Source organism: Pseudopodoces humilis, chromosome 10 (genome assembly GCF_049639895.1).
Source record: "Pseudopodoces humilis isolate 2021_Gansu_Grassland_sample_001 chromosome 10, ASM4963989v1, whole genome shotgun sequence".
Classification (NCBI taxonomy): Eukaryota; Metazoa; Chordata; class Aves; order Passeriformes; family Paridae; genus Pseudopodoces; species Pseudopodoces humilis.
In genome coordinates this window covers 23,054,063-23,071,197 of record NC_142209.1, presented here as the reverse complement: position 1 = coordinate 23,071,197, position 17,135 = coordinate 23,054,063, and the positions used below count along the sequence as shown (strand labels likewise).

The window sequence follows — 17,135 nt, the reverse complement described above, 5'->3', positions numbered from 1 at the left end:
TGCCCCACGGAAACCCCATGGCTAGGAGGAGTTGCAAAGGTGGAAGCCAGCAGCTGGCCGGGCATCGCCCCGATCCTGCTCCACCCCACAGGGGTGATGGTGAGAGGGTGTGTGCCAGGAGCCACCTCTGCAAAGCATCCCAGAAACAGGGGGCAGAAGAGGACAGCACTAGGTGTGCCCAGCTCTGTGCCAACTGGTTCCTGGGCACTATAACTCCTCCAGGAAGGGCTTCCTGGCAGCTCCTGCATCCTTGGAGAGGGAAAAGAGGCGTAGAAGCCCCGATGCCACCCATGCGGTGACACCAGTTTATGGTAGAACTGGGACTCGCCCATCCAGGAAAGACAAGGCTATTTTCTGGCAGCTTCCTCCCACACCTTCCATGGGGCAGGGCCAAATCCCATGTCCCCAGGGCTGAGTTAACCCGGTGTGGGGAGTGGGTGACCATGCCTGCCTCGCTGTTCCCTGCCTGCTCCTGCCAGTGTGGCAGGTACTGGATGGCACCAGGGAGATGCCAGACCACGGCAGTGCCGCCACGTACCCGGGCAGGGGCTGATAAGGGGGTGCCACAGCAGGCACAGAGCGAGGCAGCACCTGGGGAAGGTGTTTGCACACTGGCATCCTGCCACCCCCCCTGCCCCACACCGTGGCCAAAACAGGGTGAAGGAGCCCTTGGGAGCACCCACCTTGGCTGTGCTTTTGAACGGAGAAACTGAGGCAGAGCAAGTGTATCCTTATAGAGCAGAGAGGGAGGAGCAGGGGGGAAAGAGGGTGTCTGGAAACTCCCCCCAGCCCACATGCCTCCCACATCCCCACACGGAGAGGGAGGGCAGGTGCATCACACACAGGTGGTGTGGGACAACGCTGGGGTGGAGATGTTCAGAGCTGGGGCTGGCAGGATCCATCCTTCCTCACCACCCCATTCCGGGTTCTTGCAGCTGAAGGGTGAAGCAGGGTGAACAGGAGCCCCCCAGCCAGCCCCGCCTTTCAAGCCAAGCTGTTGCTCAGTCCCTGACTGGGTGTTATGAGCAAGCAGTGGCTGTTGCAGAGGGAGGGGGCTGTAAGGGCGGTGGCCCCCTGTACCCTGTCTGTTATGCAAACACGGGGCTGCTCTGTTTCCAAGCACCTGAACAGCTGAGGAGCCACAGGCAAGGAGGGCAGGCAGGCTGTGGGCAGGGCTGAGCTGCCTGCAAGGACACAGGAGGGAAGGTGAGAGGGAGGCAAGGCAGCCCCCAGCCCTGCTGCCCCCCCAGCAGAGGGTATTTATTAAAGGCAGCACCAAGATCAACTCAAGAAAATAACTTGTATCCAAGATGAAAAATTTATTTGCATTTCTTTAGAGCATGGGGAGGGGTTTAGGCACAAAATGACAAGGGATATAGGGCAGCCTCAGTCCCTGCAGAGCCAGGGGCCACCAGGGCTGTCTTCATGCCAGGGAAGGGGCAGAGACCAGCCAGCCCCTCTTTCAGGGGACCACATGGCAACAAGGCCAGGGCTGGCAGAAAATGGGTGAGGAGTAGATACATCCCCAGTGAGGATGTAGTTACCACCTCAAACTGATGCAGGGGGACACGGCAGGGACAGTGTGAGAGCGGTGCAGCACCCGCAGGAGTTCATCGAGACATCACTGTGCCATTGCCAGATCAGCAGCCCTGAACAGCCCCTGTGCTGCTTTATCTCCTGCTGGCATCAGCCAAACAGACCAAGCAGCTTCTCCCAACACCCCCCTCCCCAATCAAAAAACACCCCAAATCTCTATGTACAGACTCCATATGCCATATCAGTACAAAAATATACACAAACTCTACAGATCCCAGCTCAGTAGATCAAAATACAGCTACAAATCACAGTGCACAGAAGAGCATCAGACCCAGGGAGGGATGGGGTCCCCCTGAGAGCATGGCCTGCCACGGGTGCACCCCAGCATGGGGGAGTGGCAGGTCATCCTCCTGCCTCGGGGGTCACTTCTCATCCAGCCGACAGTACAGGTACATGGAAACTGCCATGGCCGCAATCTGGGGGTGCCAAGGTGCAAATCAGCTCCCTTAAATGTGCACCCTCCCTCTCCTTCCCAACGTGGCTTTGGGTCACAGCCCACCATCCCCAGTGCTCAGAGGGGAGTGCTGGGTGTGCCCAGGGAAGAAGGCTCAGTAGCCTGGAGCTGCAGGTGGTCCTTGGAGCTGCACCAGCCCCCAGGGCCCCCCAGGCTGGTCCCAGCCCCACATCCAGGCACAGGGATGAGGCAGCAGTGCTCAGGCACTCACCTCCAAGGCAGCGATGCCGGCTGCCACGCCACCCGCCACTCCTGCATTGGTCCTGATTTCTTCCAAGATCTGTTTGAAACAGCCCTGCAGGAGGCAACCACGTGGGTGAGGACGGCAAGAGGTGGAGATACCCCAGCTGCCAGGGCACAGAATCCCCCAGGAAGGGAGGTACTGCTTCTTCAACCCAGAGCACACAGCCATGGAGAAAATCTGAGGTTTCAGGGGCAATTCAGCCACTTCTCAGACCAAATATTGGGTAGGGAGCAAGGAAAGGAAGGGAAGAAGCAGAGAAATCACCCAAAAAGGCAGAATGGTGCCTGGATCCATGCCCAGCACCAGGCAGGCTACTCTGTTCCCTTTAGGACCAGAGCAATGTAACAGCTTTACTTGTTTCTACCAGGGACAAGCTGAGGCCACCACAGCATTCCCCCAGAACTGAAAGCCTGTGGGACCACCAAGTGCAGAGCTGGGGCTGGAGCTACAGGAGAGATCTCCCTCCCCATGTCCAGGCACACCCTAAGTCAGGCTCTGCCAGCGGGCAAGAGCCACCAGCACGTCCGTACCTCGACAGCCATTTCTGCGGCCAGCGTGCCATTGCAGGGCTCCCGCATGTCACAGCACTGCCTGGGGTAGCTGTTGTGTGTATCATAGTAGTAGGAGTTGTTGAAGTCTGTGTAGTTATTCAGGCCACAGCAGTGAACCTAAGAGGGAGAGAGAGGAAGGGATGGGAAGAGCATTCTACAGGTCTCCCTCCATGCTCCAACACCGTCCAGACCCCACTGGCTCACAGAGGGTGTGACCCAGCTCAACCCTGCTTCAGTGGGCTGCTCTGTAGTCACCCTGGCACCAGGATTTTGCCCCACACATTACCACATACATCTCTCACCCCACTAGGTCCCAAGCAGGTAGTTCCCAGGAACATGGGAAATTGAGGAGGCAGTGACAGCTCAGGACACCAGGATTGTGATGTGTGCCCACTTCCATCTCACTGTCCCACCCAGACATGCACCTAGCCCATGCTGGGGGGATCCCGACCCACAGGAGAGGTCCACAGGGCCCAGCACACCTCTGTCATGGTGACATTCCAGATCTCTGTGAATGTTCTATCCACCCCATACTTCTCCTTCAGGAGCGGGGTCACCAGACCTGTCAGCAACGTCTCTGCCTGGAAGAAAGGAAAGGAAAACACCATCAGAGAAGCTCCTGGGGAGCACCCCAGAGCTGAGCATCCCCATACTGGGCTCAGCTTATGGAAAGGAAGCCCAAAAGACCCAGAATGGCCAGAAGCCACGTCATGTCCATTTGACCCACCTAGAGTTTTCCCCTTCCCCACTAACCAGTGCTTTATGGCACCAAGGTCACTTATGCCCAGTGAGTCATCTGATAAGCTGCACTAAGCGAGAGAGCCAGGAATGACGTTCACCCTGTGGTTGACTTCTCCAGTGCCTAATGAGGCAGTCACCTTTGTCCCCAGGTGGTTTCTCACGTGCCTAATAAGGGGGTGAGTTTGCTCAGCATGAGGCAATAGGGATTCCCCCCCCCAGTGGCTCCTACCCTCAGAGATGGGGAGGTATCAAGCCTAAGCTGGTCAGGGACTGAGGGGCTTGACAGAAAGAAGTCAGCAAAACTTGTCCTAAAATAATGAGGGTTATGATAGAACAGGAACCCCTGTTCCCACCACCCCAGGCTATGCCAGCCTGCCCACGTAGCTGGTGCCAGCAGTGACCAGCATCCCTTCCTCCTGCAGCACTGGCCACTACACAGCTTCCACACCCACGGGCAGCGCTGCCAGCCCATGTCTCCTGTTTTCCCAAGGGGTAGGACAGGTCCCAGATCAGCCCAACCCAAGCCTCAGCTGTTGCACTCACAAGACCTGTGAAGACCAGAGCCACCACGGCAGCAGCAACTTCAGCAATGAAGATGATCAGCACCAGTGAGAAGAACTAGGACACAGCAAGGGGAGGGAGGTCAAACCAACAGCCAGAATCCTCAAAAGCCCCTGGAACTTGTCTGCTTCCCCAGGGCTCCAGCCCTCCTCCCTCACTGCCTTCAGCTCTGCTCCTGGGCAGGAGCAGTACAACCCTGGGGTCCTCCAGCCCTCCACCTGCATGGGCTGAGCTCTCTGGACACACTCCAAGAGAGACCTCAGCTTAGCCCCCACTCCTGCCTCCTCTCACCCTTTCCTGGGGCAGAGACTGAGTCCAGCACTGCCTTTCCAAGGGCCATCCAGACTGCCACCACATGGAAACATCATGGGCAGAGAAACCTGCCCATCAGGTCTCCCCCACCACAGACCCAGCTCAAATGAAGCTTGATAAGGTCAGGCAGGTCCATACCATCATCAGGAGACATTTGCTCTCCTTCTGGGCACCGTAGCACCCGAGGAAGCCGATCACCAGCAGGATGGCACCGATGACGATGAGGAGATAGCCCACGTTCACAACCTGCAGGATGCTAGACGAGAGCGCCCCAAATATATTCACGAATGACTCTCCATCCACTTTGACCCAGATGCCAACTCCCAGGAGGGTCCCGCCACCGAGCTGGGAGGAGAAAGGCAATGTCAGCTTCCAGATAGGCACGAGATTTAGTATTTGGGGGAGGCCCTGGCACAGGTGTTTCTCCCCTCAGCCATTTTTCACCACACCAAGCAAGACTTTGCAGCACTGCAGGCAGCTCAAGGCATTGCCAGACAGGTCAGCACCCTGAAACGCACCCCACCACCAGCACATCCCCTGGGCAGTGTCACAGCTGCCCCCCTCCCCAGCCCGAGGGGTTTCAGTGCCAGCAGTGCCACCTGCCTCGCCATGGCCAGTGTGGACACTGGCCACCATCACTCTGCCACAAGTTCCCCCCTACAGGGCAGCTGCCTGCCCACCCAGAGGAGAAGTTGAGCAGCCCCAGATAGTCATGTACTCCTGGGCAAGCCCACCTCTGGGCTGCCTGCACTGTGTGCCAGCCCTCCCCTCTGCCTGCTCGACCTTCCCCACCACACTCAAATCCTGGCAGGAGCTTTACAGAGGGAGCGTTTCAGCAGAGCGAAAGGCTGTACCCTACCACACACCCCTTCCAGGTGCCTCCTGCAGGGCCAGGGCAGCTCTTGTGAGCTCCACTCCTTGCCCTGGGTGGGAGTAGAGGCTGCATGTGCTCTGAATTCCCGACATCCAGGAACCCCAAAGCCTACACAAGGGGGTAGAGCCCCCAGGCAGGGACACAGCAAACCCCCTGTTCCGGGGCACTCAGCACCTTCCCAAGCTTCAGCACAGCGAGGGACAAGGGCAGCTGATGCAACAGCCGCTGTCCCCAGAGCACGGCACAGCCCTCTGGGCTTTGCAAGTCCCACCTACACCCACCTGCCCACACTCTCCACCTCATCGCCCACAGAAAGGAGCCCGGAGGGGCAGGACAGCCCAGCCAGACGCACCCCACATCCGCTCCGGGGGCTCCCCGGGACCCCCTCCCGCACATCCCGACCTCCGGGGCGCACTTACGAAGATGGCCAGGTTGAAAAGGATCATCATGACCTTGATAAAGGTGAAGCACCCCATCTTTGCACCTGGGGAGAGTAGAGAGGTTACCGGGGGACCCCTCAGGCAGTACAGCTGCCGCCGTCCCAGGAGCCCAGCGCCCCTCCAGGGGAGACCCGGGGGTCCCCACGGGCGGGGAGGGACAGAACCCAACTTACCTGACGGGAGAGCAGAGCCCAGCGTCCCGTCCTGCCCCAGCCCGCTCTGCCTCCACCGCCCCGCCGGTGCCGCCTTTAACGGGGCGCGGCCCCGGGGCCGCCCCCGCCGCCGGAGCCCCCCGCCCCGTCCGGCCCCGCCGGGGCCACCCCTCGGTGTGGCGGGGAGCCCGGAGCCCTGCTGCCCTCTGCTGCTGGCCTTCTCTGTGGGACGCGCTGCCGGCTCCCTGCCTGTGTCCCCGCGGGGTCCCTCCTGCCGTGGAGACACTGGGGGGCCGCGGTACCGGCCCCGGGGCTGTTCCAGCCTGTGCCGGAGGCTGCAGCTCTGGGGGCACCACCCCGCCGCCCTCCTCCGCACTCCGGGCACCGTGTTCGGGGTTTTCCTGCTGCGGGCACCCCCAGCACTCACAGCCTCCCTCTGCCAGCCAAGGCTGAGCCGCCCCATCTTCGCGGGCTGGTTCTGGGGGTGACCTGCCTGTCCCTCTTCTCGCCGCCACTCAGGCAGGGACCCCTCCAAAACCCGAATTTCCATTATCCTGGGCCAAAAGAGAAGCTGGCAAAGGAGGGCGCTGGGGAACGGCCGCACGAGCCGGTTTGCGAGGCCGGTTTGCACGGGCCGTCCCCAGCTGCTGCACAGGGAGGTGGATTTTTGCTGGCGGGGACACAACAGGGTGACGGCGGGAGGGGACGGTGACAGCCGTGACAGATGCCAGCGCTGGAGCAGTCAGCGGAGACCTGCCATTGCCTAAGGGCTGCCAAAAGTGATTTTCTGTGGAAAGACGCGTTGAAACAGGTCTGGTTTCCCACAGAGGAGGGCTGCAAGAGAGCCACACCACACAGGAGGGATGCTGCCTCCACAGGTCTGACCCTGGCAATGGTCCTTGCCCATCCAGTGCGCTTTTGAGGCAGGAGCTTGTGCTGGTCCCCTCTCCAGTAGCCGCAGTGAGTCCCTTCAACTTGTCATCAAACCACAGAGTGATGCAGGAGGCAGGGGAGACCTCACCCTGCAGGAAACCAGGATCTGTGTGCTCAGCACGCTCCACCCCACACACAGCTCCCCCAAAACCCCACAGCACATTCCCTGCCTGGCTGTAATGATACATTTCGACAGCATGAAGTCAGCCCCACTGGGCTCCAGCCAAATCACAGTGGTATTTGGGGAAAGCCTCTCAGGCACCCTGGCTATGAACATAACCCCTGCTGCAGCTGGGGGCTGTAGCCCTCGCCCCCTCACTGCCTGCAGCCTCAGCCCTTTTCCTGCAGCAGCTGCCAGGAAGCTGCTCAGAGTCAGGGCCTTCATTCCTCTCCCAAAGGGGGACAGCTGCTCCAAAACCCCCTCTCATATTGCCCCTCTCCCAAAAGTTGCCCCATCCCAGCCTGGCCCTGTTTACTGCACACAATCCCGCACCCCAAAAGTAATTTTTGGCAAGTATGTGAATATTTGCTCTTCTTCCCAATCATTGCCAGCCACAGGGAAAAACAAGGACAAGCTATGGACTGTTCCCCTCACCTCCTCCAACACCTGGTGCTGCAGCCTGGGGTTCGGCTGCTCCCCAGAATCACCCACCTGAGCCCCATTAGGGAGCCAGAGCTGGATTTTCTGGTTCTCTGGGAAGGCCTGACCTGACCACAGAAGGACGAGTCCAGTGACATTCCCATGTCCCTCCTGCCCAGCAAGGCCATGCCATGTCCCTGCTGTCCCCATCCTCTCCCACAGGCCAGCTGCATCCTGAGCATCCTCTTCCCTTCAGCACGGGGATGCCTCGCACCAGGGCATGGGCAGCAAAGCTCCTCCAAGCAGCCCACCCTGGGAGACTGAGAGCAGGGAAGTGGCCTCAGTTTCCCTCCTGGTAAAGCACTGGGTAAGAAGCGCCAGGCATCACCAGCCATGGAGACCAGCCAAGTCTGTGACTGGTAGGATTTTGGGATATCCCCAACCAGGTGAGTCCCTTGCAAAGGGTTCTCACATGTCTGTTTTGGGCTGGCAGCATCTACCCAGCTGTCTGTCCAGCGTCCAGACATCTGGGCAGTCAGGACGGGCAGACACACTGCAATGTGCCAGTGATGCACCCGACTTTGGATCTGCAGATGGAAGTTCCTGAATGTTGCAAATTTGTGCTGAATTCATCACTTCCCACCTCCTGATGCAGAGAAATAAATATCTACATCAGCCAAAAGTTTTTGATGTCTTGAAATATTTCAGTTCTCGGCTTTGAAAGGACTCAAAGCATTTTGGCTAGAGAGCTGGGGAAATCCCAATTCCCCCACCTTGGGAGGGACCAGGCAGTGGGACCACACCGATTTCCCTGTGGCTGCACCTCCCGCTTCCGGGGGAGTGCTCCCCATTTCTGTGGCTGTGTGCAAAACCACGGCTTGAGTCCCAAAAGCAGGAGCTGCCCCATCTGGTGCTGCTCCCTCTGCCATGTGGGGCCCGGGGTGTAAATCCAGGGGTGATAGGGGGCTGCCAGTGTGTGCCAGCAGTGCATAGCCCTGAGCGTGTCCCTCGGGGGGAGGATCTGTCCCTGTGCTCAATCACGGTGCTGTCCCAGCTGTGTGCTGATAACGCAGCCAGCGAGGGACTCGGTGACACCGTCCCTCCCTGGTACCGGGCTGAGCTTCCTGCCGTGCATGTCCCCACCTCAGCCAGCCCCGAGCCTGCCCACCCCCCCAGATCACATTTCCTTGTTCCTCACGCGTGTCCAGGCCGGCAAATCCCTCTCGCATTAATGACCGAGAGGCAGGCCGGGGCGGCAGCTGCCGAGCAGCCGAGCCGGGCGGGCTCGGGGATGCAGGGATGCGCGGCGGGGTCACACCAGGACAGCTCCGTGCCGAGCGCCGGCACCCGGGGGCTGCGCAGCCTCCAGCGCCGTCTCGCCAGCCACCAGGGCTGGGGGGGCTGCTGGAGCTTTGTCCCCACGTCGGGCTGTGGGAACTGGCCCAGCTCTGCTCCTGGGGTGTGCTGTGCCCGCTGCCCGGAGAGGCGGCATTGAGGGGCCCCGGGGTGCCCTGCGCACCCCCTCCAGCAGCTCCCGGCAGCTGCCGTGCTGCGGAGCTTCAGCCCTGCGGAGAGGCACAGGAAAGAGCCCCAGCAGCACCTCCAGTCTTTCCTTATGTTCTTCGGGCTCTCCCTCCCCAGCCCCGGGGCAGCCCCAGCCCAGCAGGCAGTTTGGTGGTGCTGGCACAGCTCGGCTGTGGCAGCAAGTGGCCAGAGGTTGTCCATGGATGCCACACTGGGAGGTTGTTTGAAGAGGCACTTGGCTCTCCCTAAACCAAAATCCACAGAAGCCAGAGCTCAATCCTGGGCACTCAGGAAGAAAACCAAGAGACAGAGAGTTTTCCTGCTCCTAAAGAGAAAGCAAAGCAAGGCCCATTCCAAATTGAGAAAACAGTGGTGATACCAAAAGAGCTTTTCTCTACGCTTTTTTCTGGCTGGGAAGGGCTCAGCCCAATTCTGCAGCCTCACTTTCTCCAGCCGGGCATGTTAACAGCTCTATTTATGCTCTATTTATTCACAGCCATGTGGCCAACTTCCCTGGACGCAAGTGTGGCAGCCCCCAAAAGCAAAGAGGGGAGCAGTGGGACCCCTGCCACTTCAGAATGGCCAGGACAGGCAGCCAAGGTGGATGCTGAGCATTCCCTGGAGATGGTCCCACCAAGGGTTATCCCTCCAGCCAGGGGAGGAGAGAAGCTGCAGAAGGGCATGGGGACCCCTCCTCCCCACAGAGCCATCCTGGGCTGCCCAGACAGGGAACAAAGGGCAGCCTGAAAGGAGCTGTGGGGTGCAGGGAGCAAGGACAGCTCCTCCTGCTCTCTCCACAGAACAGTCAAGGCCAGGCAAACCAAGGCAAAGCTCTCATTGCCATGAGTGCTGCTCATTAATCCAGAGAGGATGGATTAATCAGGGCCTGACAAGCAGCTCCTCTGGCTCAATCAATAGCAGTAAAGGCCTGAAGCACCACTTGCAGCCTTCACAGGGTGCTCTCTGAGGGCCCTCTGCCCACCTTGGGAGATGTGCCAAACTCTGGGCTGGAGTGGTGTGGGGGTTTGAATTAACCAGGTAGGGGTGGTAGAGGGTGAGGGGCAGCAGAGTTTTGGGAATGATCCTGGTGCAGTGCAGCTGGAATGGGGTGTAAGGGCTGCTCTGGGGGTTCTTGGGGCAGGAGCCAGCCAGTGAGAGCTGGGGTGATGCTCATCCCCATCCAGCCATTGCAGGGTTGGGGCAGTGGATCTTGGGTCAAGCAGGAAATGGTGCCATTGTGTTTGGGGACCTCAAGGGTTCATCAGGAAGGAAAGATATCTGCACTGGGAAGGAGGGATCCCACTCAGCATCCTGGGAAGGGGAGGAGATGGATGTCATGCCAGGTTGTTCCCCTGCCCCTGAGCTGCAGGACTGGGTTGATTCCTGGCCTGTGTATTGGATTTATGCTAGGACAGGATGGGCAGCAACACTGGACAGTGATGTACCCACCAGCCTCCCCAGCTCAGACCCTGTCCCAGGAGGAAAACACCTCCTTGCCTTTCCCCAGGCAGCCCCCAGGGCACTGGCGCTGTGCTCAGCCTGGTTAACGTCACAGCCCAGTGGGACACACTGGGGAGACCAGGCAGGGCTTTAGGCACTCAGCAAAACCTCTTCACCCCTGGTGGGGCACAGGGAACATGACTGGGGAAGCATGACTGGAGAGAGGGCAGCATCTGGCTGTTCACACCCAACTCTGACTCTGTCCCACCAGCAGCAACAGCAGCATGGTACCAGCAGAAATGGGATGAGGGAGAGAAAAATCCATTTTAATCCCCAAGGACCAGCAGCTGGGCTGGATCCAGCTGAGGAGTGGGGCAGAGGGCGCTGTGTGCTGCCCAAGGAAGTGCAGCTGGGGAGGAATCCCCCAGGATGCTGCTGCCCTGCACCATCAGGCCATGCACTAGAGGGAAAGAAGGGGGGAGTTGGCTGAAATTATGGATGAGAAGGGTCATACATCTCCTGCACTGCTCTGCTGGCCTCGGTGTCTGTTTCCTCAGTTTTCTCAGAACTTGGGATTCCTCCTTGGACTTCATGCCACCCCTGCACTGCTGCCTGCAGTGGCTTGGATTCAGCCAGCGTGCATTTCCCAGAGCCCGTGTTTTAGGTACCATCTATTTTTAGGATGTCCAACCTGCAGCAAAGACAAGGAGCCACAACCATTTCAGAGAAGTCAGTGTGAGAAGCAAGGATTTAGGAAAAAAACCCACAAACAATAACCAAAGCAAGCCTTTGAGCCTTTGGGAACATCACATCCACCTCTCTGTGCCTCACAGACAGACATATACTGGGATAGCTTGTCCAAGCTCAGGAGGAGAGCGAGGAACCAGAGCATCCCTGAGCTGGGATTCTCCATGACATCTCCTGCCTGTCCTGTGCGTGTTTTTTAGCCTAGTTAAGGGATGGGATTCTATGTGTGTGTGTGTGAGAGCTGGCTGGCATAAGGGGGGTGTCCATGGGGTGCTGGTCCTCTCCTGTCCTTTAGCACCTCTAAGGATGGATGGAGACCCACAGATGGGAGATCTCCATCCTACAGAGGATGCAATTTGGGAGCAGAGATGCTGCATCTGGGAATGAAGTCATCCACCTACTCCTACAATTCTCCCTCCTCCTGTTCGGTAGCCGGGTGCCCCCCGCCCCCCGACGCGTTGCGGCGGGGGGGCCGCCCGGCTACCGAGCAGGAGGAGGAGGAGGAGGAGGAGGGACGCTGACATCACCGCCGGAGCGCGGCTCGGCGGGGCCGGGAGCCGGCTCCGCTCCGCTCCCGTTCTCCGCTCCCGCCGGTGGAGCCACCGCGCCCGGTAAGGCTGGAGGGGCGGCGGGAGGGCTCGGGGAGGCGGGTGCATGGATGGACAGACAGACGGCTGCTGCTCATCATCCCTCCATCCCTCTTCCACGGGATCCTGCTGGAAGCTGGGGGGCAGTGGGTCGGCAGCAGCACAGTCTTTCCCCCTAGGGATGATGTCACTCCTGGAGGAATATATAAAAATGCACCAAAAAAAAAAAAAAATTAAAAAAAAAGGAAAAAAAACCAAACCCACATGAAAAACCTACATCTTCATTTGCCAGCTCCGTGCAGCAATGCCAGGCTGGAGCTGCCGGAGGGGAGCTGCGTGCGGCAGGAGGTTTCTCAGCACATATGTCTATTTTAAAAACCCGTGGCGTGATCTCTTGCCCTACTTTCCAGACTCTTGCCGGTACTTTCCTTGCGTGCAGTGGCCGAGCCCTGCTGGCGGGAGCTCCCTGGGAAGCAGGAGCCGAGCGAGCCGCTGGGCTCTCCCTGGTGCCGGGAGGCCGGGATGGGGGACGGGCACGACGCTGAGGTCAAGGCAGAGGTTTTGTCACTAACGCGCTGCCTTTCTCTCCGGCAGAGGAGGGATGTCCCCAGCACGGTGCGGATGAGGCCAGGCTAACGAGGACCCTCGATTGTCCCCTCTACCCCCATTAGCCTCATTCGCTCCCCTCCGGTGAAGAAACAGCTCCTTACCCACACCTGAGCCAACGAGCCCCTGGTGCGGCTCCTCCACAGCAATTCCGGGTTTGGAGGGTCAGGAGCCGCTCTCCATCTCACAGATTTTTCCAGCACCGAGGTTTCCATCGTGGTGTGCAGGGAAGGGAGCGCTCCCAACCCCACACTGCCCGAGCCCAGCCACAGCTGCCCCTGCGGCCACCGCGGGCCCCCCATGCCCGGCCGGGGCTCGCTGTGACCCCCGCCACGCCATGGCCTCCTCGGACGGGCTGCAGTACCGGGCTCTCTACGAGTACCAGAAGGACCGGGAGGAGGACCTGGCGCTGTGCCCCGGGGATGTGCTGACGGTCAGCAGGGCCGGGCTGCTCAGCAGCCCCAACTACAAGGACGGGGACGAGCGCAACCCCCAGGGTTGGCTGCACGGCGTCAACGAGCGCACCAAGGAGCGCGGAGACTTCCCCGGCACCTACGTGGAGTACCTGGGTCCCACCCGCATCGCCACCGCCGCCACCAAGGCCAGGCCGCGGCCCTTGCCCCTGCCACCCGCCGGGACCCCCACGCCCTGGGGTGAGTGAGGGGAACAGGAAGGCGGGAGCCCAGGGGCGGGTGTCCCCTGCCAGATGGCGAGGGTGGCGTGGAGCCGGGGTGGATGCTTGCAGCTGAGGTGGCTTGGTGGGAAACCGCGCTCGGGATGGGGATCCAGCCCCAGAAAAAGAAGTTGTCCTGGGAATTATCTGCCCTGGTGCATGGAGGCTGCCTCAGGAGGCAGGGGATGCCCAGAGTGTCGCTACCCCCCAGGCAAACATGCTGCAGGGATTGCTCCTCACCAGCATCCCGGGCTGGCTGCTGTGCTGTCATGGGGTGTCCAAGGGGATCCACATCCATGAGAACACAGGAGAAGATGCAAGACCCCTTTGGCCCCTCCGAGAGGAACAGAAAGCCCCAAGGTGGTCCCAGGGGACCTTTGCTCCAGCAGCTCCTCTCCCCACCACTGCGGCACCTGATTCAGGCTGCTCTCAGTGCCCAGGCGAGTGCTGGCCCTCAGCCAGCTCCCAGCCTCACTGTCACTTTGTGCAAGCTGGGACAGGGGACAGTCTTGGCAAGCGATGTGGTCAGTCCCTGGGGGTCTCCTCTGTCCCTGGGGGCTGCAGCAGAGCGCTGGGGGGGACATTTGGCAGGATCTTCCTGGCACAGGGGCCTCCGGCCATTTCTCTGCCTGGATCTGCCAAGCTTGTGCAGCCGGCTCTGCCCTCGCCACTCACCGTGGCCGAGTGCGTTTGGGCCGGGAGGGATTTCACAGCAGTTCACAATGTACACGAGCTAAACAAAAAAACCCCCAAAGTTAGAATCCCCCCTTCCAGCCAGGCACATCCTGGTGACCCCAGTCAAAGCCATGGTGCTCTCCTGCTCTGGGAGCAGAAATGGCTGTCCGTGCTGGCCTGGGGCTGGGAGAGCGGCATTGCCTTCAGCCGTGGCAGGAAAACCTGCCCAGCCACTGCTCTGGCACCTCAGACACCCTCCTCGGCCGGTTTGGGACCAGTGTGGTAACCAAAGGCGCAGCCCCTGTGCTGGCTGGGCGTTGGGTGTGCCTTGGTCTGGGTTTGGTGGGGCACTCACTGATGAGGAGTCTGTCTCCCTTCAAAACACGGTTCAGGACCCCCTTGTCGCCGTGATTTGAGGTGGGGAACCGCCTGGCTCCGGGGCTGAGCACGGCACCAGCCATGTCCATGTGTGGGGCTGCCATGAGGGTCCTGACGTGCAGCCCCACAAGCACATGGGAAGGACAGCGGGCCCCCCCTCACCTCCCCTCACCAAAATGCAGGTGCTCCTCCCCGACCAGTGCGCCAAGGCAGCCGCAGTCCCAGCAGCACTGGTGAGGCTCCGTCAGCAGCTACGTGCTGGATTTGCAGGAGGGTGGAGGCCACTTTTTGGGGGTGTTTATCCTGCCAGACAAGGGGGTTTGAGCCCCCTGCCCAGCCCAGCTCAGTGGTGAGCACTCTGACTGTTGAGCAGGCAGAGCTCTGGAAAACTCAGGGCTGTGTGGAGATTTTGGGGCAGACAGGAGCAGACCCCAGGGCTCTCCAGCCTTGCTCACCAGAGAAGGCAAAGCCACCTTCTTGTTTCTGCCTTCGCTGCCCCTCACGCAGGGGGTGCCACGGGCTCCTCTCCGAGGGAGATGTGCCCAGGGACCCCTGCCCACAGGTGCTGAGGATGTGGAGATTCCCTACAATCCCTAATTCCCTACAAATCAAGGAATGTCCGCAGCAGGAAGCGTGTCCTGGCCGGAGAGCCTGGCCCATGTGGAAGGTCTCAGTGTAGGCACCCCAGCCCTGTGTGCGCTCAGGTGAAAGGAAAACAGAATTTAAAAAAATGTAAAACCCATAGTTTTTAGTAGGGAAAAAAGCCCTCAAGCCGGGTTTTGGGGTAGGTTGGGGAGGGCACTGCTATCTGCAGGACGTGCTCTGCCCGTGGCCAGGTGTCCAGCCCTGCTGTCCAGGGGGACACTGGGTGCTGCCTTCCCAGTGCTGTGCCATGGGGTGCCCCTCCGTGGGGTGCCTTTCCTGGGGTGATGCCAGGGCGTGCAGGCACCTCCGTCGGGGACGTTCTGTCCCACAGCCACGTCTTTCTGTGGCACAGGAGCAGTGTGTGCCATTTTGTGTCAGTTTAAACCCAAACCTCCCAGCTCACAGGGTTCCCCTTAGAGTAAGAATCTCCGACAGCCTCTTGGAAGAGAAGGTACTTTTGTTTCGGTTTGGAATTTTTTGGTTTGGTTTTATTTTCGAAAATTCTTCCCATTCTGATTCCATTTCCAGACGGAAGTTTGAGGGATGTTTTTTCTGGCAAAAAAGCCCTCATTTATATTTCTGTGATGACAGCATACCCCCACCCCCCTAGCCCCGAGTGCCCTCAGTTCCCACTGAGCCCTGGTGCCACACAGGGACCCTGAGCTGGCTCAGGCTGTGGAGGAAGCCCTGAATGACAGACACTGCATGTCCCAGCCATGCCTTCGAGCCAGGGCTGCCTCTGCAGGGAGGAATGGTCCTTTTTTTAATTAAATAACATCCCAAAAATGGCTCTGCAGCAGATCTGGGTCCCAGGGGACTTCCAGGATCTTGCTGGTTGTTTTGCCCCTGACTTGGTGTCCTGGGCAGCACCACTGCCTCGAGGCATCGCCTCCACTTCCCTGGGGCTGGAGTCGAGTGGGGCATCAGGATGCTGGGGCCCAGTCTGGCAGAGCTTGGGGCTATTCCTGCCATTCCCAGCATGGAGAAAGTTATTTTTTTGCAGTCACCACCTTTGCCATTGATTTGGAGGAAAAGCCCAGTTTCCCTAATTACAAAACCACTCATGCAGTGGGGACATTTTTGCATGAGATTCCAACAATGCACTTTGCTTTTAAGCCTGAACTCTTCCCTGATCCCACCCAAGGCACCAACACACCCTTACTGGGTGGCAGAGGGGACACCCTGGCTGTGCTTGGGGGTTGTGGCCATGCCTGGGGACTGGAGCAGCCACCCACGAGTGGCAGGTTTGCATCATTATCTGTTCTCCAGGAAGCACCAGAGCATCACCACGGTGAGGATCAGAGCCTGGATCTACCTGTTGCAGCCAGGTTGTGCTTTTTGCAAAAGATTGAAGGCAGCGTGGCCCTGCCCAAAGTCCCTCTTGTATTTTTTTATTTTTTTTTTAGCCTTTCCACATGCTGTCCGTGCTGCAGCAGTCACACACAGCCCTGGTGTGCTGCAGCCAGTGACACCCCTGGCAGCCCCCTGCCTTTCTGGGGGTCTCAAGGCCACTAAAGAGAGAGCAAGGAGAAATGCCAGCACTGCCTGCCAAGGTCTCCTTTGGGTTTAACCTACACAGGAAGGGTTTATCAGCTGGGGTGAGAAAGAGGGATGGATGGATGGATGGATGGACATAACATGCCCTGGGGTAAGGACAGCTGCCCTCCTGCCTGCCAAGGGGCTTGCTCCTCTCTGCTATGGTCTGGAGATGGGTGTCCTGGTCCTGACCCAGGAGTCAGGAGCACATGGGGATTTTGCTGTGGGAAGCCTGGCCCCTGTTTGGCTGAAGGGCTCTTCATGGGCTGAGGGAGATCTACAGCAGCCAAGGGGAGACCGAGTCTGTGCTCAGCCCTGCTGTGCACACCTGAGAAGCCAGGCAGGTGAGAGCTGCAGAGAGAAGTGTCTGTGGTGGGCATGGATCTGAGTCCCCAGCTCCTGCCTGGTGTCACTATGGGCTGTGGGTGATGAGAGGGACAGTCTGAGTGCCGTGGGAAGAGAGGTGGGGAAGGGGTTTTTAGCTTGGAGGATCTCCATGCCCAGTATGGGGTGCTCCCCATGGGTAGGGCACATGCCTGAGCAGGTCTTTGCATCTCAGCAAGCAGCTGAGCCCCCAACGGTGACTCTTATTGCAAAAAGAGGATAAAATAAAGGGAGAAGTGCTCCAAAATTAGACACGCATGAGCCAAAGTGTTGGTTGTGGCTGTGCCAAAGCAGCAGCTTGATCCTGTCCTGGGGCAGCTGAGGAAAGTGGAATTCCTGCAGGCAGGAATTTCCAAACCCCCCTCTCCCCTTCTTTTCCCCACAGGACTCCCCGGGCAGGCAGAGCTCGCCGAGCACCCCGCTCTCCCCGAGCAGGCGCTGCCGACCGTGGCCAGGCTCATCGAGGCTCTGGAAAAACAAGGTACGGAGAAGCACGGCCCCG

At 59.4% G+C, this 17,135-nt stretch overlaps 2 protein-coding genes across 3 annotated transcripts in view; one reads left to right on the top strand and one right to left on the bottom strand.

Annotated features, from left to right (window-relative positions):
* Window positions 1–1,299: 1,299 nt before the first annotated feature.
* TSPAN1 (tetraspanin 1) lies at window positions 1,300–6,021 on the bottom strand. Its single transcript, XM_005521118.3, has 8 exons — window positions 5,947–6,021; window positions 5,753–5,817; window positions 4,598–4,804; window positions 4,130–4,204; window positions 3,328–3,426; window positions 2,825–2,962; window positions 2,262–2,345; window positions 1,300–2,012 (listed from the first exon to the last, which is right to left on the bottom strand). The coding sequence occupies exons 2-8, from the start codon at window positions 5,807–5,809 to the stop codon at window positions 1,959–1,961; spliced, it is 714 nt and encodes a 237-aa protein (XP_005521175.2). The 5' UTR covers window positions 5,810–5,817; window positions 5,947–6,021; the 3' UTR covers window positions 1,300–1,958.
* A 3,963-nt stretch (window positions 6,022–9,984) lies between these two features.
* The window catches only part of PIK3R3 (phosphoinositide-3-kinase regulatory subunit 3), a 79,639-nt gene continuing 72,488 nt past the window's right edge, over window positions 9,985–17,135 (top strand). The window contains exons 1-3 of one of the 2 annotated variants that reach the window (XM_088060105.1): window positions 9,985–10,000; window positions 12,331–12,995; window positions 17,019–17,114. In XM_088060105.1, the coding sequence (XP_087916231.1) occupies window positions 12,680–12,995; window positions 17,019–17,114 (412 nt within the window). In that variant the 5' untranslated portion in view covers window positions 9,985–10,000; window positions 12,331–12,679. Of the gene's footprint in view, window positions 10,001–11,626; window positions 11,761–12,330; window positions 12,996–17,018; window positions 17,115–17,135 lie in introns of those variants that run through there. The other variant, XM_014250789.2, reaches the window with a different exon arrangement.